Raw genomic sequence first — 24,030 nt, 5'->3', positions numbered from 1 at the left:
AGATTGCTTAATTCGTGAATGAATGTGATGTCTGCAGAAGAGTGAAGGCAGAACACCAAAGGCCAGCTGGTCTCCTCCAACCTCTTGCCATTCCAGAATGGAAGTTTGACCACATTGAAATGGACTTCGTGACTGGGTTTCCAAAGTCCAAGCGTGGCAATGATGCTATATTCGTTGTCATCGACAAACTCACCAAAGTGGCTCATTTTCTGCCTATCAAAGAGTCGATCACTGCAGCTCAATTGGCGGAACTCTATACCTCTCGAATTGTCTCTCTGCACGGTATTCCTCAAGTGATCTCTTCAGACCGTGGCAGCATCTTTATATTCAAGTTTTGGGATTCTTTTCAGAAGGCCATGGGCACGAACATCCGCTTCAGCACAGCTTTCCATCCTCAAACTAGCGGTCAAGTCGAGCGTGTCAACCAGATTCTTAAAGATATGCTCAGGGCTTGTGTGATCTCCTTCGGCATGAAGTGGGAGGATTGTCTTCCTTATGCTGAATTCTCCTACAACAACAGTTTTCAAGCAAGTTCGGGCAAGGCCCCATTTGAAATTCTGTATGGCAGGAAGTGTCGTACCCCTCTCAACTGGTCTGAAACCGGTGAACGTCAGCTTTTGGGAAATGACTTAATCACAGAAGCAGAAGAAATGTGCAAAGTCATTCGTGATAACCTCAAAGCAGCCCAATCCCGTCAGAAGAGCTACTGTGATAGTAAGGACCGTGATTTGGCTTTCGAGATCGGAGATCATGTTTACCTCCGCGTCTCTCCTATGAAAGGTACTCGTCGCTTCGGTATCAAAGGGAAGCTTGCCCCTAGATACGTGGGACCTTTCAAGATTATCAGCAAGAGAGGCGACCTCGCCTATCAACTCGAGCTTCCTTCAAACTTTGCAAATGTTCATGATGTCTTCCATGTCTCTCAGCTTTGAAAGTGCTTCAAGACTCCTGACCGCACCGTCAACTTCGAGGACATTGAGCTCCAAGAAGATCTCTCTTATCGTGAGCACCTAGTTGCTATTCTTGAAGAGACTGAACGCAAGACTCGCAACAAGTCAATCAAATTTCTCAAAGTCAAGTGGTCACACCATTCCGACCGTGAAGCTACCTGGGAACGTGAGGATCACCTCCGTTCTGAGTACCCGGCGTTCTTTCAGTCCTAGATCTCGGGACGAGATCCTTTCGTCGTGGTGGAGTGTTGTAACACCCCGGATGTAACTTTCCCAATTTGTACTCCACTCTTGCCGTTTCGGCGTTAAGTTATATTTATTTTCTCGGGTTCGGGTCCTTGTCTCCATGTGTTGTTGTCGTTGTCATGCATCTCATATCATGTCATCATGTGCATTGCATTTGCATATGTGTTCGTCTCATGCATTCGAGCATTTTCCCCGTTGTCCGTTTTGCATTCCGGCGCTTCGTTCTCCTCCGGTGGTCATTTCTAGCTTTCTTTCGTGTGTGGGGATTAAACATTTCCGGATTGGACCGAGACTTGCCAAGCGCCCTTGGTTTACTACCGGTAGACCGCCTGTCAAGTTTCGTATCATTTGGACTTCGTTTGATACTCCAACGGTTAACCGAGGGACCGAAAAGGCCTCGTGTGTGTTGCAGCCCAACACCCCTCCAATTTGGCCCAAAACCCACCTAACTCTGCTCCATCATCTAGAGCGTTTGATCATGATCGCGTGGCCGAAAACCGCACCTCATTTGGACTCTCCTAGCTCCCTCTATGCCTATTTAAAGACCCCCCAAAATTCGGATCTCCGTCTCCCCCGTAACCCTAAAACCTGCTCACGCCGCCGCCGGACATGTCCGCCTCCTAGCGGACACATCGCCGCCGCCAATCAACCGCCGCCACCTGTCGCGCCCGCGCCCACTTCCCCGCCTCCCGCGCCGGCCCACGAGGGCCCGAGGCCGGCCCTCCCCGCCGACCGCTCGGGCCAGAGCGTCGCGCCGCCGCCCGCCTCATCTTCCCCATGCCCGGCCGCTGCTCCACGCCTCGCGCCGCCCGCGCCCTTCTCCGGCCGCCCGCCGCCCCCTTGCTCGCTGCCCGACGCCGCACCGACGCCGCGGCCGCGCCGCCACACCCCGGCGGGCTCCCCTCGTCGCCGGCCCTCTTCGGCCGCCCGCCGCCTCCTCCACGCCCAAGCCCGGCCGGCCTCCTCCTTCCTCCGGCCACCGCAGCTCCCTACTCCGGCGAGAGCTCCGTCTAACCGCGTTTTGCATGCAGATCTAGATCCGGTGAACAGTAAACCCTAGAGGTTGATTTTTTCTACTAAGTCCCGAAATTCTCAGTCCAAGTGCTCCTGTTCACGGCTCCGTAACTTTGCATCCATAGCTCCGATTCATGCATATAGCATATCAAAATGTTCAACTCAGAGAGTATATCATTTCATTCCATTGCATCATTTTCATTTGAGCTCATCTTGATGCCCGAAATGCCGTTAGAAGAGGGCTACTTGAGATAATTGTCAGATCTGCTAATCCGTTTAGGTTTTTGTCATTTTTTCCATGATTAATGTGTGCATGATATGCCCTGTTGCTCTACATTTGTTTTGTTAAGGGTTTTGTCATCTTTCCAGAGGTACAACCCATGTATTTTTGTGATGTGTGTGGTGACTTGTGCAAGCTTGCAAAGTGGTGCACTTGTTAATTCTGTTTTCACAGACTTAGCAATTTCACTAAGTCCTAGAGTTGTTTATCTCATGATGCCATATGTTCATGTTGTTTCCTAGTGATCCGTGCCTATTTTGAGGATGATCACTAAGCATGTTTTGTTAATCTTGTAGTGCTCTATCCATCCATGTCTTTGTTTGCAATTATGGAGCACCCTAGCTTGAGTCAATCGAGCTCTACTTTTTCTACTTTGTGAATCTGGGCAGATTGTCAACTTGTTTGCGATTTTGCCGATGATGTTGTAGTTGATCCGTGCATGCTATGCTATTGTTCTTGCCATGTCTAGCTTGCATTTTGTGCCTTCTTGATGGGTGTATGCTTGTCTTTCCATGACTTGCACCGTAGTGAGTGCATCGAGCTAGTAAACATGCATACTTGAGTTATATTTCAGCATGTGTCAGTTTTCACTAAGTCTGTGATCTGATTATGTTTTTGCTATGTTCACATGCTTGCAATTGTATTTTCTGATCCCTTTTGGCTCAAGGTCACTAAGGGACTTTTGTTAATCTCTTTGAGTAGCTCCATGCCATACTTTACTTTGCCATGTTCAGTTCCTGTAGCATATAGTTTTGTTGCTCCAAAGAGTGCTACCTGATCCGAAATTCCAGACAAGTGTTAATTTCACTAAGTCGGAAATCTGTTTACCATATGCATTTTTGCCATGCTTGTTTGAACCTGTTAGTGGATGAATTGGCCGTAGCTCAGTGCTAGACTTTTGCTAAGCATCTTGAATGCATCCCTGCCATGTATTTTGTTGTCATGTTTGGTTGTTGTAGCATGTTCATTTCATTGCATTTAGATGCCTACTTGCTGTAAATCGCAGACCGGTGTCATTTTTAAATCGCTTGCCATTTCCAAACCGTAACTCCGATTCCAGCGTTCTTTATATCGTTTTCAAGCGATTTCATCTCATCTTTCCAGTGGCACACTTGGATTTCCAAGTTGAGGCCAGGTTCATGCATTTCCTGTCATATCTTGCATTTTGCATCCCGCATAGCATATCATCATCGCATCGTCTTGTTTGAATTCTTGCACGTGGTTGATTGTGTCCTTGTTGCTTTTTGTCTTGTTTGGGTAGAGCCGGGAGACGAGTTCGCTAACGAGGAGCCCGTTGAGTTGTTTTCGAGGATCCAGTCAACTCTAACAACTGTGCAGGCAAGATGATCATACCCTCGAAATCACTACTATCTTTGCTATGCTAGTTTGCTCGCTCTTTTGCTATGTCAATACTATGATGCCTACCATTTGCCTGCAAGCCTCCCAAATTGCCATGTCAAACCTCTAACCCACCTTGTCCTAGCAAACCGTTGATTGGCTATGTTACCGCTTTGCTCAGCCCCTCTTATAGCGTTGCTAGTTGCAGGTGAAGATTGGAGGTCGTTCCTTCTTGGAACATTTATTTACTTATTGGGATATCATTATACTGCTATGTTATATTAATGCATCTATATACTTGGTAAAGGATGGAAGGCTTGGCCTCTCGCCTAGTGTTTTGTTCCACTCTTGCCACCCTAGTTCCCGTCATATCGGTGTTATGTTCCCGGATTTTGCGTTCCTTACGCGGTTGGGTTATAATGGGAACCCCTTGATAGTTCGCCTTGATTAAAGCTTTTCCAGCAATGCCCAACCTTGGTTTTACCATTTGCCACCTAGCCTTTTCTTTTCCTTGGGTTCTGCAGACTCAAGGGTCATCTTTATTTTAACCCCCCCCCCCCCCCCCCGGGCCAGTGCTCCTCTGAGTGTTGGTCCAAACCGTCAGCCGCCGGTGGCTACCAGGGGCAACTCTAGGATGGCCTACCGAAAGTTTGGACAATCTGAGTGTGCCCTAAGAAAGAGATATGTGCAGCTCCTATCGGGATTTGTCGGCACATTCGGGCGGTGTTGCTGGTCTTGTTTTAACCTATCGAAGTGTCTTGAATTACTGAGATACCTAGTCTGATCGGAACGTCTTGTGAGGAGGTCTATTCCTTCATTAATCGTGAGAGCTTGTCATGGGCTAAGTTGGGACTCCCCTGCAGGGATTTGAACTTTCGAAAGCCGTGCCCGCGGTTATGGGCAGATGGGAATTTGTTAATGTCCGGTTGTAGATAATTTGAACCTTAACTTAATTAAAATGAATCAACTGAGTGTGTTACCGTGATGGCCTCTTCTCGGCGGAGTCCGGGAAGTGGACACGGTGTTGGAGTAATGTTTGCGCAGGTGGTTCTCTAGTTTCTTGCTCGCGCTTTGCCTCCTCTTCTCGCTCTCTTTTGCGAATAAGTTAGCCACCATACTTGCTAGTCGCTTGCTGCAGCTCCACATATATTTACCTTGCCTTACCTATAAGCTTAAATAGTCTTGATCGCGAGGGTGCGAGATTGCTGAGTCCCTGTGGCTCATAGATTACTATTACACCAGATGTAGGGCCTGATGATTCCGCTCCAGGAGACGCGTATGAGCTCAAGTGGGAGTTCGATGAGGACTCTCAACGTTACTATGTTTCCTTTCCCAATGATCAGTAGTGGTGCCCAGTTGGGGGTGAACGGGGCCGTTATCGCATGTTGGGTTCTCTTTTATTTTGGCGCCGTAGTCGGGCCATGAGTGTTTGGATGATGTAATGTTATTTATGTACTTGATTGACGTGGCGAGTGTAAGCCAACTATGTTATCTCCCCTTTATTATTTATATTACATGGGATGTTGTGAAGATTGCCTAACTTGCGACATATGCCTTCAATGCGATTATGTCTCTAAGTCGTGCCTCGATACGTGGGAGCTATAGTCTCATCGAGGGTGTGACAAAGATCCAACTATAATAGCAAAGCTCGTGATACATGAAGGTCGTGCCAAATCAAGAACACGAAAGAGAGAGAGATCAAACACATGGCTACTAGTACATACCCTCAGCCCCGAGGGTGAACTACTCCCTCCTCGTCATGGAGAGCGCCGGGATGATGAAGATGGCCAGCGGAGAGGGATTCCCCTCCCCAGCAGGGTGCCGGAATGGGTCTAGATTGGTTTTCGGTGGCTATAGAGGCTTGCGGCGGTGGAACTCCTGGTCTAGGTTATTTTCTGTAGGTTTCTATATATATAAGAGGTGTTGGCGTTGGGGACAAGTCAGGGGGATCCCCGAGGCGGCCACGAGGTAGGGAGCGCACCCCCCCACCCTCGTGATGGCCTCGTGACTCTTCTGGCCCATCTCCGGTACTCCGTGGGCTTCTTCTGGTCCAAAAATGATCTCCGTGAAATTTCAGGTCAATTGGACTCCGTTTGATTTTCTTTTTCTACGATACCCAAAAACAAGGAAAAAACAGAAACTGGCACTGGGCTCTAGGTTAATAGGTTAGTCCCAAAAATCATATAAAATAGAATATAAATGTATATAAAACAACCTAGATTGATAATATAATAGCATGAAACAATCAAAAATTATAGATACGTTGGAGACGTATCACCTGTGTTCGTGTCATGTGTTGTATCCCTCGTTGTACTCATTCTATTCCTTCTATTAATGGAAAGATACGCAAGCTTTGCGTATTCACGAAAAAAATGACGGTTGCCAGGAGACAATTGGAGTAGGCGATCCTCAGCTATGTCATGATCAGACATCCCCACCATCGCCCAAAATCCCCGAGCAAAGGGGCACCGTAGGATGAGGCAGTCAGCTGTCTTGAGAGGCCCGAAACAGGGGGCATCATGTCGTGGCCCTGTCAACGATTTTCTTGCACATGAGAACATCTCTCATGTCACTTTGCACTGAAACTAGTAGCCAGATGGAGAAATGCACCCGACCGAAAGCATGGATCGACCAAACTACACAATCGATGCAATCAAACCGCAGAAACGGCAAAGTCCATAAAACTTGGCAAAGGATAATCAGCTATTCTTAGCGGCGACGTGTCTTAAGTTCTCTGATCCGGATGCAAGGGGCATAGATGTTGGAGACAGTGAAGGAAAGGTCAGTGGTGGTGAAGGTGAGGGTGGTGATGAGTGGAAAAAACCCTAGGCTTAGCATGGACAGAGGGAGAAAATGGATGTTTCATGTTTGTCAGATTTGTGACCACTCGCTTGACTTGATGTTTTTTTGTCAAGTACATCAATAAATAGTGACATGTTTTCGCACCCACCTCATGGGCCTAGGACTAAGATCGACTATGCAATTATCGGAAATTCGGAATGGTGCTTCATTCACGTGAGACAAAATGAAGTCAACACACAATAGTAGACTTTTTTCTGGCTGATTAGCCGATCTAATTTTCTTGTGTGTGACACTGACACAAATCTGTGTCGAATGGCTTTTGTATGGGTGCTGCTATGCGTTCGACGGATCTTTTTGCGTCGCCTTGCGAGACGCCCGATCTAGCGGATTAAGCGGCTGAGCGCTAGTCTCTACAATTGCAACACGGGTCGCGTTGCGGAAATTTTCTGCAACACATCCCATGTTGCAGAAATTTTTGCAACATAGGTCAAGTTGCAGATTGTTTTTTGCAATAGAGGTCTTGTCGCAGAATTTTTTCATGACAAAGGTCCTTTTGCAGAAAGTTTATAGAAGTCAGAAATATTTCAGAAAATTTCGTAACAAAGGACATGTTGCGAAATTATTCTGCAACAGAGGTATTGTTACAGAATTTTTTTAGAGATATTTTCACAACAGAAGGTTGAGAGAATGAGGGTGAAACACAAAAGGAAGGGGAACGAGTCGTCCTGGATATTTATAAAACGGTAGGTGCTTTGTATGTGGGGCACACATGGAATCGATGCGAGCGATGAAAATCCCCTCGGTGATTTGGAACGTTTCCCCTTCTCTATTCCTTTTTTTCTAGACAGTGAAACAGTTAACTAAGTTTTCAGTTTCAGTTATGTTTTCATACAAAGCTGAGGATGAAATTTTTCACAAGGACACATCGGTAGATGTCTAAGAGCATCTCTAGCCGCGTCCCCAACAAACCCCCAAGGCCATTTTTTAGCGCCGGCACCGAAAATTCGGCCCAATCGCGTTCCCGGGAGCCCATTTTAAGCCAGTTAGGCCTGAAACTGGCGCTGACGGACCCAGACAGAACTCGGCGCACTTGGGGTGTCCGGGGGCGCCGGGGCAATCAATTTTGGCACGAAAAAATGGCGGGTCCGCCTAGTCAGCAACCGCCCGTGCCTCGTTGTCCTCGTCGCCTTGGTTTCCCGCGGGGAATCAATGCCAAGGCTATCGTCGGTCAGCCTTCCATTGATTCCGCGGGGAATCAGTGATTCGTACACGCGTTGCTGCCACCCGACCGCTATAAAAGACGTACCCCTCCCTCGCCATTGGACACACCCGCCCGCAGACCCCCCATCTCTCGCTGCTGACGCCCTCTCTTTCCCTCTCTCCCTCGTCTAGCCACTGATGGGTGAACGGTTCCCCAGTGACGTGGCGGCGGCCAACGACTTTGGCCGCCGCTCTCTGCACGAGTGGGAAGCCCACCTCCTCCACAAGGCGAACTACCCGGCGCCCCCAACATGCGCGTGCCAGGGGCGTCCCAGCCCCCCCGCTGCCCGATGTCGAACACCTCGGCTACTTCCACGCCGAGATCGAGCATGTGCGGGCCTCTCTGTCGGACAAGGAGCGGGCCCTCTCGGAGTATGACGCCGACAACCACGAGGCTTGGGCGGCGTACTTCAAACGCCGGCAGGCGGAGCGGCTCGCCTCCATCAACAGTGCGACGGTGCTTCGGGGGCGCAACAACAGCGATGGCCGCCGCCTGTGGTGGGGCGCCCCCGGCGGCACGCTCCACGCCGTCCTCGAGTACCTTGAGGGCGGCAATGATCCGTCGCTCAAGTACCCGGCGGCCCCGGTTCCCTGCCGGAGTGGCGGCCCGTGGCTGCCGAGGCGAATGTTGGGCGGGTCGTCCTCCTCCTTCTCCTCGTCCCACTCCTCCAGGGCGCCGACGCTCGTCAGCGTCAAGGTCGAGCCTGTGGAGACGCTGCTCGGCCGGCGCACCCGCGACGCCGTCCTCGTCATCAACGAGGTCGGTCGTGCCTCCTCCTTAGCTCCCCCCCCCCCCCCGCCTCGTCAAGCCAAAGACGGAGCCGGGGCTCGCCACCGTGAAGAACGAACACGATGGAGCGCTCGACGACGAGGCCGCCATGAAGTAGGCTTGGGAGGATTGGGCCCGGCTGGAGATGGAGTGCCAGCGCCACGCCCTGGAGGAGATCACCGCGTGCCGCCGTGGCCGCGACGAGGGAGGCATCATCGTGCTCGAGGACAGCGACGACGACGCGCCGCCACCGGCCAAACCAGTTCGCCAGGGCGACCCCGTGCAGGGGTCCAGCAGGGACGGTCGTGCGAAGAAGAAGGAGGACGACGACGGCGACTACGCAGCGTTCAGCAAGTTCTTCGACCTGTAGGCGCGGCAGCAGCCCTTTGTTTTCTTTTCTTAGTAGATTTTATGTTTTCTATAATGTAAAAAAACCGTGGAACGTCTAAATATTGCCAAATCTATGTCGTGTTTGTTGAATTTTAGCCGAAGTCTTTTTAAAAAATGTTTATGGAAAAGGCATTTGGGGGCGACCTGGGGCGACAGATGGGAACCCGATTGTCCCCACATCGAAAATATCGTTGGTTCATCCTCAAACAACGCTTTTTCTAGCCTCTTAGGGAGCGAACAGCTGGAGATGCTCTAACGTCACCTAGGCATGTAACATCGTCTAGTACTGCTCTTGTGGTAAGGCAGAAGCACCTACCACATCTTCACCATAGAAAAGTTGCTTTCATAGAGAAACGTAGAAATTACAAAAAGAGAAAACAACTCTTAGCCTGGCACAGTGGCACGTCATTTGTGACGAAAAGGGTCGCAGTGGTGGGAGGTGGCAGAAAAAGCCAAACATATTGAATTCTGCAGGTGCCAAAATCACGTTGCTTCCTGGGACCCTCCCTGCTCTCTCTGTGTTAAACTAGTCACAGTGGAGAGTAACTTAGAGTAGTAACATGCATATATTACTAGTCTATATTACTACATCCATAGTGGGTAGTAACATATATGTTGTGTTATGCATCACTTCATTTATTAAGTTGTAGACTCATTTTTTCTTGATATGTGTGATGTTATTGTAACTAGCTATGTTACCACATGCCTCTTTTTCTTCATTATTTACATGCTACATCATCTATTTTATCTAGATAAGTGTGATGTTATCATCTATGTTACTCCCACTGTGGGTAGTATTATGGTTGGTTCCCGTCACCATTTTCTTTATGAAGGGTGGATTTTATCTCTATACTTCTACTCACAAGAAAAACATTATCTCTGTATAACTACACTAATTGAAAAGAAATTAAAGTTTCATCGTATGTTAATTTTTATTTTACCTGCTCGAAGGTAAAAGTAGAGAGACAGAGACAATCAAATAGAATGACTGAGTTGTCTTTATTGATAGTTTTGGATCCCTTATATACAACATGTACGGACGTTCGCTCCATGAATAAACCGTTCTGACGTTTCCAACATCATGGGATTACACGCACGGGGAGAGTGGGAATTATCCCCTAATTAACACTGAGTTAAATTATTCTTAACATTACCATCTCTTCGTTCGTCCTTCTAACATCCATTGATTTTTTTCACGATTTTCCTTCCCCTCCAGATCAAATAAAGAGGTAACCTAATAAACCAGATCAATTTATAATATAGCAATAAATTTGCGGTCGGTAGACAAATGGCTTCTTATGGTAAAATCTGGTTAGACATCTTTGATAACCCAATAAATAATCATAAATTCACTGCATGTAAACAAATATAAGAAATTAAAGCCAATAAAGTAGATCAGACACGAGCATATACTTATTTTGTCAGCTTAAGCAATGTCATAAAATATATGCTCTATAACCAAAATATAATTTTATTTTGCCTATTGTTTTGCATTAAGATTTGTCTAATATGATCCTCTTTTGCATTAAAAGAAGATATTTGGCCACGTGTCAATGCACGGGTGCATACCTAATATACTACTTCCTCCGTAAAGAGATATATAAGCGTTTAGGTCATTATTTTAGTTATCTAAACGTTTTTATATTTCTTTAGGAGTGAGTACTTAAAAAGAAAGTTAGGTTCCATCTGACAAAAAAAAAATCTTCCCACCACCTATCGTCTATCCTCCCACACAAAATCATTTTTTCCAGGTTTTCCATCCACTTGTGGTTTCATCAAACCAATCTTTGGTAACCAAAAACCAGATCAATATATGGTATAGCAATAAATTCACGGTATGTAAAATTTTTATTTCTTGTGACAAACCTGATACTTATCACACATCTTGGTACCCCAATAAATAGTAATAAACTCACGGTCTATAAGCAAATAAATATCAATCACTCCTTTATTTTGATAACTCAATAAAGCAGATCAATCACAGACACATACATATTTTATCAGTTTAACAAATGAAAAAAAACTGCTATAACTAAAAATAATCTTATTTTGCCTATTTTTCTGCATCAAGATTTGTCCCCTATTGTCGTTTTTATTGTGCTAAAAAATATTTCGCCCCCGTGACAATGGACAAACACATACCTGGTCAACTAAAAATAAAACATCAATGAGATACAAACATAATCATATGCTTGACCTCTGCGTAATTAAAAAACACACAACCAACACTAACCCACACACACAAAATCACACCGGCAAATATCAAAGTGAAAGGGCATTTCTTCCCTAAGTGTTTTGGTGTTGATGGCAACACAATTTTTGCGGACTAACTGTGTGCTTGAGCTACACATGCATATTTAAATGAAACATGGCATTTTCGACGTTTTTATTTCTTTGGTCCGTACTATTAAGAGGATTTGCTCCGGCGCAAATTTCTGCAAATGATGGAACATAAGTTATTTTGCCTATCTATAATACCTAAATAGTTCATCCCCACTAACCTATTTCTCTTGACATGCAGGCTATCTACATCAGCACCATTGCCCCGTCAGCGTTTAACTAGAGGCTTACAAGCAGGACCCATCATACCAAAAAACGAACACGTTGGCTTCAGTTACTACACACGTCGGCTTCAGTTACTGTTCATAGGCCCAGCCAGAGAAGCTCACGATGGACGTAATCGCAGCCCAGCCCGGCCATCGGCTTCCACTTCCTCTTTTTCCTGCGAGAATGCCCCCGTCTCCACCGCTTTCCTCTGTGACTCCCTCGCCTGTTTTCCGGTCCCTCGTCTCCATCGGTTTCCCCTGTCCACCGCGGTGCGCCGCCAGCACGGGATCCCGATGGGCCGGCTCTCCCCCGCGCACGGCACACTCTGCCTCGCCGCCTACCCAAGATCCGCGCTGCTCTCTCCCTCTCCGCCACGCCTCACCAAGCCGGCACCTCCCTTCCTCCCGATGCACACCAGTCCTTCCGTGGCGGCCACCTCCTTCCTCCTCTCCCCTTTAACCTCCTCCATACTTACGGTGTCTGTCACGGCTACTTCACAACGTAGCAGCGGTCGGTGGTGTCGTCGTTGGGGATCGATGTCGAGCTGCTCAGCCATGGACTCGTTGCTGCCCATCCCAACTTAGCGCCGGCGTCAGCAAGCACCTCCTCCCTTGGATGCCGTCCCGGCTAATTCAGCCCAGATGTATGCACTTTCCTCTTGGTTACTGATTTGCTGACAACGACATCGAGCTCCCGACTATGGCCACGCTATATGTCGACTTGAAGCTATTGTACTCTGTTCGTAAGATGAATATTTCTCTTTTCTTATAATCCTACATATATTCTTATGAAAAGGGCCATAGCAACCTTACACAGCCTACTGATGCATCCTCTCTGCAGCCCATTGCTTCCACCGGCCCACCCTGTGTATCTTCCCTGGTCACAATGGATAGCGAACAGCCAGCAGACTAATTGATGTCGGACGCTCCCTCTCCTAATACTAATGTTCCAGCCGCTCCACTTCCCCTCCCCACCATCTCCAGAAGAAACTGATGGATTGCTCTTTAAAGTCTGCCTGGCCTCACCTCATTTCCTTCCCATCAGGTCTGTACCACACCACTCATACCACCTCCGGTGAGCAACTCCCTACCATTTCCTCCATGTTCTCTATGTATGATATATTGGTGATTGCATCACAAATTTGCAACTTCTCAGGTACTGCGTGCTCAACGATGCCCAAGTAGTCATCTTCATTGGGTTTCCCTCACTGCAAACACAGGCACATTTGGTTTCTGCCTCATAAAGGTACATAATATTCCCAAATTCTCCTCGGTTGCTACTTCTGTAAATTTCTTTGCTCAATATCAATCTCATATAATTTTGCTAAGTTCAATATATAACGGTGCACTCTAATTCTCTATACGGAAACATTGAGCACACAACACATTGCATTGCGCTCGTATTCTGTTGGTACGTTTTACATTCTTGGCCCCTTCATCCAATTCCACTTCCTTGGGGTTATTAGGCCTCCTGACATGGATAACGCAGAAAGTTCTTCACGTTATCCAACTGGGCATGGGGTTGGTCATCCACAAGAAGTTTCACGTGGACGTGGACTGCCACGTCGTACGTCATTAGCCGATCCTTCTCCTCGAGCAAGTCCATATGTTGCTGCCGATAACTGTCGCACACATATGGCTAGAAACAGGAAAAGAGGTTTTTAAGGCACAAATGTTCTTTCAAATAAGTTTTCTTCTACACAATATATCTTGACATTCATTCTATCATCTACTTCTTGGCATCGATCAAGCAATAGCATCTCGAGAGCAACGTTTATCAGACTTATAACACTGATTAATCTCCCTTCTAATTAGGTCTGGAGCAAAAAGAAGAATAGACTTTACCAAGGATGATGCCACCAAATCTATCAGGTATGGCAATACTCACATGCCTATGATACACCAGGTTTATACGTGCTCTCTTTTTATCGATCGATTCGCTTACCCCTTGAGAGATCTATCTTATCTAAGTGCAGATCAAAGGAACATGAACATAGTCCTTCCAAAGAATACAAGAAAGAGTATGTATTACTTCTCACAGCCTATATAAAATAATTCTCACAAAATTTATTTATTTCCCTTAAAATAATTACAATGCCAGATGTTCTCCTTATGCAGCAAAACAGACAACAAAGATCCAACAACCAATTATGGACAGCACGAGTAAGCCAAACATGCATACCATATAGGTACTTCAATTTTTAATTCCAACCTTTATATCGTCCTATTTGTTACTTCCAACTTTAACAATGCTATGCTTCGCAATACACGCATGGAAACTTCCACTGTCCTGTAACTACGACCAGCAAAAAAATAATTTCTTCATTTCATACCCATTTTGCTGAGCTTCCATTGCAACCCAGAAACCTTTTGCTTCATGCATCATGCCCTTGCTTGCTGCTCTGTCCTTGAGGGCTTATAAATTTTAGATTTGCCATCCATGAAACACCTAGACTGAAATCTTATACTACTCTTCATGACAGAAGTTAACATATGGACGAGACAATCAAACAGGAAGGGTCTTGCTATTCATGGCAGATGTTAACATGTGGAGGAGACAATCATACAGGAAGGATCTTCATTACTGGATAATGCTTGAATGCACCGAGTTTCTCTTTGTCTTTTCTCCTTTCGCCCCTTGGAACCACCAGAGTACCCATTGCTCAACGTGTATGAGTGTACGAGGGTACTTTTAGTCATAAATCTATAAATACCAAACTGGGTTCGTACTACACTTTGAATGTTAACATGAGGATATCTATTATAATGTCATCTCTGTTTTTTCCTGCTAGAGTATGTATCTCTTCAAAACTCTCATAAACTGCAGAAAATGCCGCCCAGGCTAGCCTTCACCGCTTAGAAAGTTTTATATTTTATATACCAACCCCCAATTATTTTCTTTGCTAGGAATCCAACCAACAATTACCATGCCCAAATCTTACATGCGTGTGTGATATTAATACGTACATTAACCTGCTAATTAAAACCCCAATATAAATACCATCTATAACTTTCTGTTATATTTGTTGTGTATTAACTATTTTAAAAGCAATATCTTTCTATTACACGTTTTTATGACTGCCACACATCTCTATATAAGAACAACTATACCATTGTCCATTGTGTCCCTACAACTAAATATTGGCTTTTGCAAGTACATGGACAACCAGCAGGAAGCTAACTGGTACGATTGTTACGTGCATAGTTGTTTTCTAAGTTCCTGCGTACTATTTTGCTACAGTATGTGATCTGATGCACCAAGAAAAGTTCTGCCACCTTTAGCAACACATCCAACAAGAGAAGCACACAAAAGGTACATAGAGGCTATTACAAACATGAAGAATGCTACGAAACTGACAATAACCAGCGCCTCTTTTCAAGACGACACGACAAAGAATCATTCATTGAAGGCTGGCACATACATCTTCGACTACATCAAGAAAGGAATCCCACATGTACATTTTGTTCACAAGGAAGAAGGCACCAGCGTTGACAACTCCAAGGAAATTTAGCCACATATTATGATATTTATCTTATGAAACTGTTATGCAACTATCAAAAAATCAAGTCAAATAAATTCATTACTTCTATTTTGCTCAACCGAATTTCAGCAAAATAATTTCAAAATAATCCCGCAGCAACACGCGGGGGAATTATCTAGTTTTTGCATATGCTTTTGTCTTTCTAAAATCCAACAATTGAACCGACTATTCGACCGATGAAAACCAGAACTGGTAGTCCAGTTTTAAAACTACGATCCAGGGGTGTGCAAATGAGTGGCAGGTGATATATTTGTCGTGTGACCATGAACACTATGATTATGAAATATGCATGATTAAGGAGTATGGTGAAACTTCTGGCGTGCAAGAAGGTGGCGAGAAGAATTGGGGTTGAGAAGCTCCATCTTGAGTGTGACTCGTCAAGAGTGGTGTCCATGCTCAATAATTAGGAGAAGAATCTCTCTGCCGCTGGACCAACTGTCGAAGACGTCAAGTCGAAGCTGAAGGATTTGGATGATTTTAAAGTATCTTGGGTTAGCCGTAGTGCAAACGCCGTCGCTGATAGACTAGCTAAGGTGGGAATGGGAGATGAACTGAAGTTTGTGTGGCTCTCATCACCACCCTGCATTCTGCAGATTGTTTCGGATGAGATTCCGGTACTTGTTTAATTCATAAAGCGGTGGAAGTTTTACCCTAAAAAAGGCGTCCGAAGTTGAAATTTTAAGATTTATGAAATACTTCGTGATTGAGAAGTGCATTAACAACTTATCAATAATCTAGTTAGAGCACTAGTGTGTGCATCATGGAAACTAGTAGGAGCATATGTCCTCCGAATAAAATTGAATTTGAACTTGAAATTTGTAATATTTTGAAAACATTGTTTGCTTTGTAGTAATATTTATCTTTGACTTGTTTATAATAGAAAATATATCTAAAAGTAGTGGGAAAATAAAGTTTTGAATCGACCGAAACAGATAGATTTGGAAGAAATATGAGCGCAGCTGGGTAGGGTTTGAAGAAAAATAGGGGGGGTGACATTTGATGAAGCCCCCTGCAGTTGCCCTCATGGAGGGCAATACTGGCAACGAGTGTGCGGAAGAAAGCTTCCGCATACTGCCTTTTTGTGCGCAATCCAATAAACACAATAAGTTGACTAAATAAAATTTCAGACGAAGCAAATTTTGGAACACAATAACTGGTGTAATCCTTTATATTTCTGGATGCAACGGAAGTATTTTTATGGATGTGGGAATATAAAAATATAGGATTGGAATGTCATGCTTATCTGGTCCAACAAGATTTTGAATCACAGGGAAAAAGGAAAACGTTTTCCGCCGGACGACCGGCTAAATCTTGCGCCGGTCGCACCGTGCGCTGGCATATCCCCACGCATCCACGTACACAGCTATAGCTCACCTCACCGCCCCGCTCTTATCCTCTACGCGTTTTCTTTCACAGCCTCGTCTTCCACCTCCCGCAGGCCCAATTCACTCTTTTCTCTCCTTTCAGCCCTCATCCCTACACGAGAGGGCCCCATATTTTTGTTGCCGCGCGCATCTCGTCCCAGATTGGCGGCAAGGTCGTCGGCATCGCGCTCCTTTCCTGCAACGTAGTCGGATGTCCGCGCGCGACGAGCTTTTCCATGGCGAACGAGAGCTTCGCCCAAAGATTTCTGCGATGACTGCGTCCGAAGGATGCTGGAACCGCCCAGTCCCGGGCCTGCGACCGGTGCTGCAACTGGCGGCGTCAGGCGCTAGACCCGGCAAGGGGTTGTGCTGGGTCTGCCCTTTTTTTGAGCACATGCAGCACCAATGTTACCACCGGTGATTTGTTTTGCTGGAATCGGTGACTTTTTTTGGTGGGATCCGTAATTTTGTGTGATTTTTGCTGCATCCGGCATTCGATTTTGTTACGATCGGCGTTGAATTTTGTTGGAATCAGTGAGTGTTTCTTTGCTCGGATGTGCAAATGTGATGTTTTTTTCTGGTCGAGTTTTTTGCTACAACCATATTTTGATTTTGCTGGAACCGGAGACAATTTTTGCTACATCCATGTTTTAATTTTGCATATTTTGCTGGAACCGATGCATATTTGCTGGAACCTCTGCATTTTTTTGCTAGAACCAAGATTAATTTTTGCTTCATCGACTTTTTGAGTTCTCAGATACTCAAGTCATTTTTGCTGGAACCGGATTTTGTTTTTGCTGGAACGAGCTTTTGTTTTTTGCTTCAACGGACAAGCGGGAGTTCTTAGGTGCGGGATTTGTGTGTGTTTTCGCCAGATCACAGTGTGCAGGTCAGCGGTGGAGGCGAACAGTGCTACGATAGAACGAGATCTTCTGACGTAGGAAGTTCTACTGCCGAGGGACGTCGTTCACGCTGCACCGTTCATTAGGCATCCAACGATACTCGCAGGAAATACAGCCTGCGCCAGCTTTCTCGCTCGGGTGGAAACAGAAGCAAGCGGCCCATCGGCCCAGTCCGACGCTGCCCATCGCTCTCGCCTCACTCTCGATCGCCATCATGTCGTTCAAAAAAAAAACTCAATCTCCATCATCGTCGGTCAGTCACTCTTGTCTCTCCCTAGGGTTCGCTACGCCGGCGGTGAAGAGCAGCCGCTGCACTATCAGGGCGCGAGCAGCGTAGCCGTGGAGCGGCAGAGCCAGCCGTTGCCCCATCCATGGCATGACGATGCCTATCCGTCGAGGTGGCGGAGCCAGCGGCGGCCGCGTACAGGGTGCGACGCCCCCGGTGCCGTCGAGACCGTTGAGCCGCGGACCAAGCATCGTCGATGCCGCCGATTCTTCTCGAAGGGTTCCTCTGCTGCTTGCCTCGCGTTGCATTGGTTTGCTGCTTGCTTTGCCTTGCTGTGTCTTCAGTTTCAGTTGTGCAGGAACTGTAATTTTAGTTGTGCAGACAGCAGAGAAGCAGCAATAACAGAGAAACAACAACAACGGAAAGCAACAACAGTAGGAGAAATGCCAGATTGAGCTAGTAACTGATGTGAACTGGTTGTACACTTCAGTGAATAGTGTGACTGAATGTTGTATCCAGATTGTAATCATGTAATTTGAGAGTGGAGTTGAGTGAATTTGAGTGTGATTATTGTTACAAAATATTGAATGTGAATCACTGACGTTCTTTGTACCGTAACTATTGTTCTGTTGGGATCTAAGACTGTCAATTTGAGAGCATAATACTGGTGCTGTTAATTAAAGAGGATAGCATGTGTTGACAATTTGAGAGCATGTCCTTCCAGGAATACAAAGTCATAATGCTTGCTTTGGTTGCCGAATGTACAATGAGCATGCATACATAAATTGGAGTATTATCTTTGAAATGCATGGCAAAAGGGTTTGAGATACATAAATTGGAGTATTATCTCAGAACCTAGAACTGAACTGAATGGCCAAAAGGGATTGAGCAACTGTAACCTAGAACTGAACTGAATGCCCAAATCTGCCAAAACCATGCTTGCTTGTGCTCTAATTCAAGTACAGAGCACATGATTGCCCAAAAACAGTAGTGCTTCACCACGACCCAGTAAATAGATCATCTGTGATTGGTCCCTGGAAATTAAATATAAGTAAGTTGTTATTGAAATACAAAATCATATTCGGACTAATAGTACTCGAAAAAGATTTCTGTAAGAGAATAAGCAAAGAGTAGCGGTAATTGGGATAAGAATAAAATCAAGTAAAATCAGTGTACTTGAGATAAGAAAAATACTTGTTAGAATTGAAATCATGATGCACTGTATCAGCCTCTTCTCTTTCTGTTGCATCTTCCATTAGAAGGAATGCTTGATCAGAGTTCAGCAGGTTGCTTTTTTCATCAGAAAAAGGAATGCCTGATCCGAGTTCAGCAGGCTACTTCTTCGATGAGAAAAAGGGGAATTTGATCAAGTTCTAAATCAATCTGATGGTGAAAGTTTAATCAATTCCAGTGTTTTATTCACGCAGGCTACTTCTTCCATCACAAAGGACTAGGAGCAGAGCACTCGTCCCTGCTGAGCGCCAGGGATCTCCTTCCGATCAATTTTGGCGCCGTTTCTGTGGCCTCTCGCGCCTTTTTCCCTCGCTTCCTTCGCCTCTCTCTCTAGCTAGCGTTGGACTGGGCCGATGGGCCGCTTATTTTTGTTTCCACCCGAGCGAGAAAGCTAGCGAAGGCTGTAATTCATGCGAGTATCGTTGGATGCCTGATGAACGGTGCAGCGTCAACGACGTCCCTTGGTGCGAGTTTGATGCTGAGCTGGATTCGGCTATGAGTGGAGCAGCATCCAACAGGTGGTGGTGCTAAAACGACAGCGACATGGGCAGGGCGTGTTACAACATCGACGACGAGCTGCAGATAGAGAGGTGGCGAGCTGCAATCCACGGTCATGGCGGCGGCCGTGGAGGACGCAGGGGCCCGGGGGACAGCGACCACGCATGCGGGTGTGTGAGCGGTGTTTTGCGCTTACGTCACTAGTCATTTAGGGGGGAATTAAGAACTAATCCCACGGCTGTCAGCTCCCAGATCCGACGGACGCGCGGTGACCGGCCGAATTTGGGCCGGTCGACCGGCCCCTATCGCTGCCCAAAAAACAAAGGAGGTTTGAGTGGATGCCTCAAATCCTATTAGTACAAAAAAATATTTAGAAAAAATTCCGACAGGATTAAATCCTAAGTATGAATCAAACAACCAATATAGGGGAAAATCCTAAGATTTCTAATCATACAAAAACCCTTTGAATCAAAGGAGCCCTAAATTCGATTCCATGACACGGCACCGCACACTGGAGTAGATCACATGAGTAACAGCATAATTCAAATAAAAGTATGAACAATTGAAACAGACACACATGCAAGCAAAGCAATTTATGATCTGAAGTTAATAGTGCGAAATAAGATCTCAATACAAGTGCAAGCACATCCAGCAACAAGGTACTGACAACGAAACAGTCTATCCATGTCCCTAGCTTAACAACCAACAGTTAAACAAGCTTCAGCCTCTTTTACGTACATTGCGTTGGAAAACAGTCCGTCTCCTCCCATCAAAAGCAAGAGTGCTGCACCTACAAGGCTTTTCTCTCTTCCGAAGATGAATCTTCCACAGGTGGGACTGCAAGGAACAAACCTGCAGAGGAGATCGAAATTCAGTACAACATACATCGAAGAATGATGTGCAAGGAGAAACCGCAATCAATATAAAGGTGAGCGTAATACAGATTCAAGCTGAATTACCTAGCTTACAACTGTGCTAACAATGTTTAGTAGCTACAGCAAGAACATCACATGAAAAGAGTCTAAATGGAAAAATATAACCACATATTTCATTCAATTGTCAACAATGAACAATCCCTACATCTTTCTCCATGCTTAAACACGTCCCTAAAGTTGAATAAGCATGTGATTCAACCCCATTCTCTGCCCTATCCCTATAGGATGATCTAGGTTTCTCCATAAAAATACCTCAACGCAAGATACACCAGGATTCACAAGGGAAAAACTAAACGTACAAAGACAAGCAAAACCAGAACAATGGGCACATGTGCCACACTCTATGACAGAATCATAAGGAATCATAGGGGTGAGCTCAACACAAATAGTACCTACCAACTAAGCCATCATCATTGCCGTTAGACAGAACATGGGTATCTAATAAAAAGTTTATAGATTAATCATGGCTTGGGGTTATGACGAACTCGAGCACCATTTGGATGCATCCAAAAAGGTACACGCCAATAATCAAATATGCACAACACAGCACGTATTAAATGCTTATGCATACAACACCTCCAGGAGTACATAATGATGTACTTTTGTGATAACACAGAAGACTCTTAAAAAACACTACAAAAGAAGAGTTCTCTGGCATTTACATTATCTTGTATCTTCTACATTTGAAAAAAATAATACTGCCAAATAAGAAATCAAATTTCCAACTTTACTTCAAGTGTCATACTTATGACTCAAGACAACGATCTAATACTACTTGAACTCCCAAGTATAAATGATCATAATAAAAGACCAAAGGATTCCACGTTGCCTGCCGCCTGCTTCCTGCTTCATACAAACGCATCTAACAATCTTCCTCAATACCTATGTATACGACGACAATCCAACATGACATCATTCACTAGAATTTTTGGGCGAATATTACTACACATATTAAACTTACATTACTCCCTCCGTTCCTAAATATAAGTCTTTTTAAAGATTCCAATATGGACTACATACGGAGCAAAATGAGTGAATCTACACTCTAAAATATGTCTATATACATCCGTATGTAGTTCATATTGAAATCACTAAAAAGACTTGTATTTAGGAACGGAGGGAGTACCGAATTTTACTTTGTGGTGCAGCAATTTTGTATGTTACACAGCTCCCATAGACCGTCCACTTGACAAAGATTCGATGGATAATTCATGGTATACAAGTTAGCCTTTTGACTTGTGGTATGTCATAGGTAATTCATGACTACATAACATGTGAACCGCAGATGGACTTCCATCTCATAATAGACTAGAGGAGGAAATGGAACTGATTTAGAATGAAGAGAACTTTTGTACATACATAGGTAGAACAAATCTCCACTCCTATAAAAGACCCGGATGGTGATGATGGTGTGTGTTTGCCATCCATCATTTCTGACCATCCGATCAACATTTAATGCATGCAAGGTAAGACATGGCAAAAGACCCCCCCCCCCCCCCAAATCTGCTCGATATTTGCAGAAAACCCCTTGGTCTCCTTTGGACCAGCCCCATCCATCCCCCAACCCATCCAAAAAGATAAGAGGAATAGACTTTGGGTGAAAACTAACATATTTTTAGTGATATATACCAAACTAGGGTGATTTTTTCAAGCTTGTGAACATGTATCTCTTTTGGATCGGTTGCAGTGCAAGGACACTTTGCTAGTTTAAGTATTAAACTACATATGACTGCTGAGTGCAATATTCAGGAAATCATTAACTGGTAGCTGCTTGGTTGGCCAATCGGCAGATTAATCAGTTAACTGCTTACTCGGTGACTCTCTGAGCAGCTATTAATCGGACAGTAAACTGATTAATCAGCAGATTTTTTGAACAGTGGCTAGGTGTCTAGATCTGAGGAGAGCCACGAGTTATGGCATGTTCTAGGCTTCTAGCATGGAAAACAGAGAGCAAGGAACTTAGTAAGATACACTATTCAGTTATAGATACACAAGACGGGTCTCATCAGCTAAACATTGTGCATAACACTAGACCTAGGATCAGGTAAGCAAGCCACCACAACACTAATTTGAAAATATGATCAGGCTATAAACATCACTGCAAATATTACAGATCATGATACGATTCTTCAAACTAAAAAGTATGAACAATATAACAGTGCATCATCACAACTAGCCAGAGTATTTAACAGCATTAGAATGCAAATCGAAGAATTCTAGTACTGATACTTACCAGAAAGGTTTTTCTACTGCTGGGGGTTCTGTCCAGGCTGCTGTGGACCAGGCGGTGGTGGCGGCATTCCATGCCTGGGTGGTTGTCCAAACTGCAGTGGTGGCATCGGCCTCATCCCTGGCGGTGGTGGCATGCCTGGCATCCCCGGCCTCCCTGGTGGAGGCCCCATCGGTGGCGGTCCCCTCATGAACTGCTGAGGCGGGCCCCCAGGGTATGGCGCAGGCGGAGGACCGGGCGGGCGCTGAAACTGCATCTGCATCGGTGGCGGGCCACCAGGTCGCATGGGCGGCATACCCATCGGTGGCGGGCGGACGACCTGTGGGTACGCCACCGGTGGCGCTGAGAGGTTCGGCATTGGGGGACGCGAGATCTGGGGCTGCATCATGCCGGGGGCCGGACCGCCCACGCCCCGAACAGGGCCGGAGAGGCCGGGCTGCGCCTGGAGCAGCGGGCCGGTGGCCACCCCACGTCCGGCAGCGCGACCGACGCCAGTGCCGGAAAGCGCGCCACCGCCACCGGAGGCCTTGGCCCGGGACTCGTCGGGCGGTGGCGGGCCCTCAACGGTCATGGAGACGACCTCCTCGCCACGAAGAAGGAGCAGGCCGAGCGTCCTCCGCTCCTCGCGCTCGCCTGTTGTCTTGGAAGATTTTGAGGGCGGAAGCTTGCGGAACTCCTCGCAGTCGCCGAGGACGAGGTTCATGTGGCGATCGAAGGCCATGAACTTCCCCACGAGTTGGCGGCCGTCCTGGATCGTCACGCGCATCCGGTAGTTGACGAACTGGAGCATCTTCGACCCCTTGGGGTTCGACATGGCGACTGGTGCGCCGGCGGCGGCGGCGACGCGCGGCTAGGTTAGGGTTTCGGCAGCCAGGGAGAAGCGGAGAGGAGAGAGGGGTTTTCCTGGGGGTTTGAGTTTGTATGGGTTGGGTCGAAGGGAGCGAACGGGGTGTAGGATAGACGGTGTCGCAATAATAGTCGGTTCGCGCTGGACTCGGCACAGGCCTGGGCCTTCCTGATGGGCCTGGGCGGAGTTCAACCTTCCCAAAAACAACTTTGCCACGACTATATATAAAACTAGCAGGCGGAGGCACGGTTGTGTCGTTTAGAAAGAAAGGCCAATTTAAGTTAGGTACATACCGACAGGTACGAAAAAATAGTTCACCCAGGGTTACGAACACTTGTCTATATAACTTAAATGTTTCAGCCAAAGTTGTTCTTTTTTTTTTTTGCAAATGAGCCAAAGTTGTTCATATCATGATAGTCAAGTTCAAAAATCGTCTGGTTCAACCAAAAGTTGTACAATGGAGCTTCCTTCGAACCAAAGGAAAATTGTTCTAGTGTACAGTTTAAAGATCTCATTTTACAGATAATATCTTATCCTACAACAGATGAAAATTTGTGTTAGTGAATGAAGCAAGATACAGAAGAAGAAAAAACACCAGAAAAATGAATTAGGAAATATAAAGGATTAACTTTTATAGAAAGGTCCACACTTTTAGGCT

At 45.9% G+C, this 24,030-nt stretch overlaps 1 protein-coding gene across 1 annotated transcript; it reads right to left on the bottom strand.

Moving 5' to 3' along the window:
* Positions 1–19,938: 19,938 nt before the first annotated feature.
* Positions 19,939–23,473, bottom strand: LOC123188677 (small nuclear ribonucleoprotein-associated protein B'). Its single transcript, XM_044600885.1, has 2 exons — positions 22,529–23,473; positions 19,939–20,212 (listed from the first exon to the last, which is right to left on the bottom strand). The coding sequence occupies exon 1, from the start codon at positions 23,337–23,339 to the stop codon at positions 22,542–22,544; it is 798 nt and encodes a 265-aa protein (XP_044456820.1). The 5' UTR covers positions 23,340–23,473; the 3' UTR covers positions 19,939–20,212; positions 22,529–22,541.
* Positions 23,474–24,030: the final 557 nt, after the last annotated feature.

Source organism: Triticum aestivum, chromosome 2A (assembly GCF_018294505.1).
Source record: "Triticum aestivum cultivar Chinese Spring chromosome 2A, IWGSC CS RefSeq v2.1, whole genome shotgun sequence".
Taxonomy (NCBI): Eukaryota; Viridiplantae; Streptophyta; class Magnoliopsida; order Poales; family Poaceae; genus Triticum; species Triticum aestivum.
Note: the sequence above shows the minus strand (reverse complement) of the source record. Positions and strands in the feature narration are given on the sequence as shown.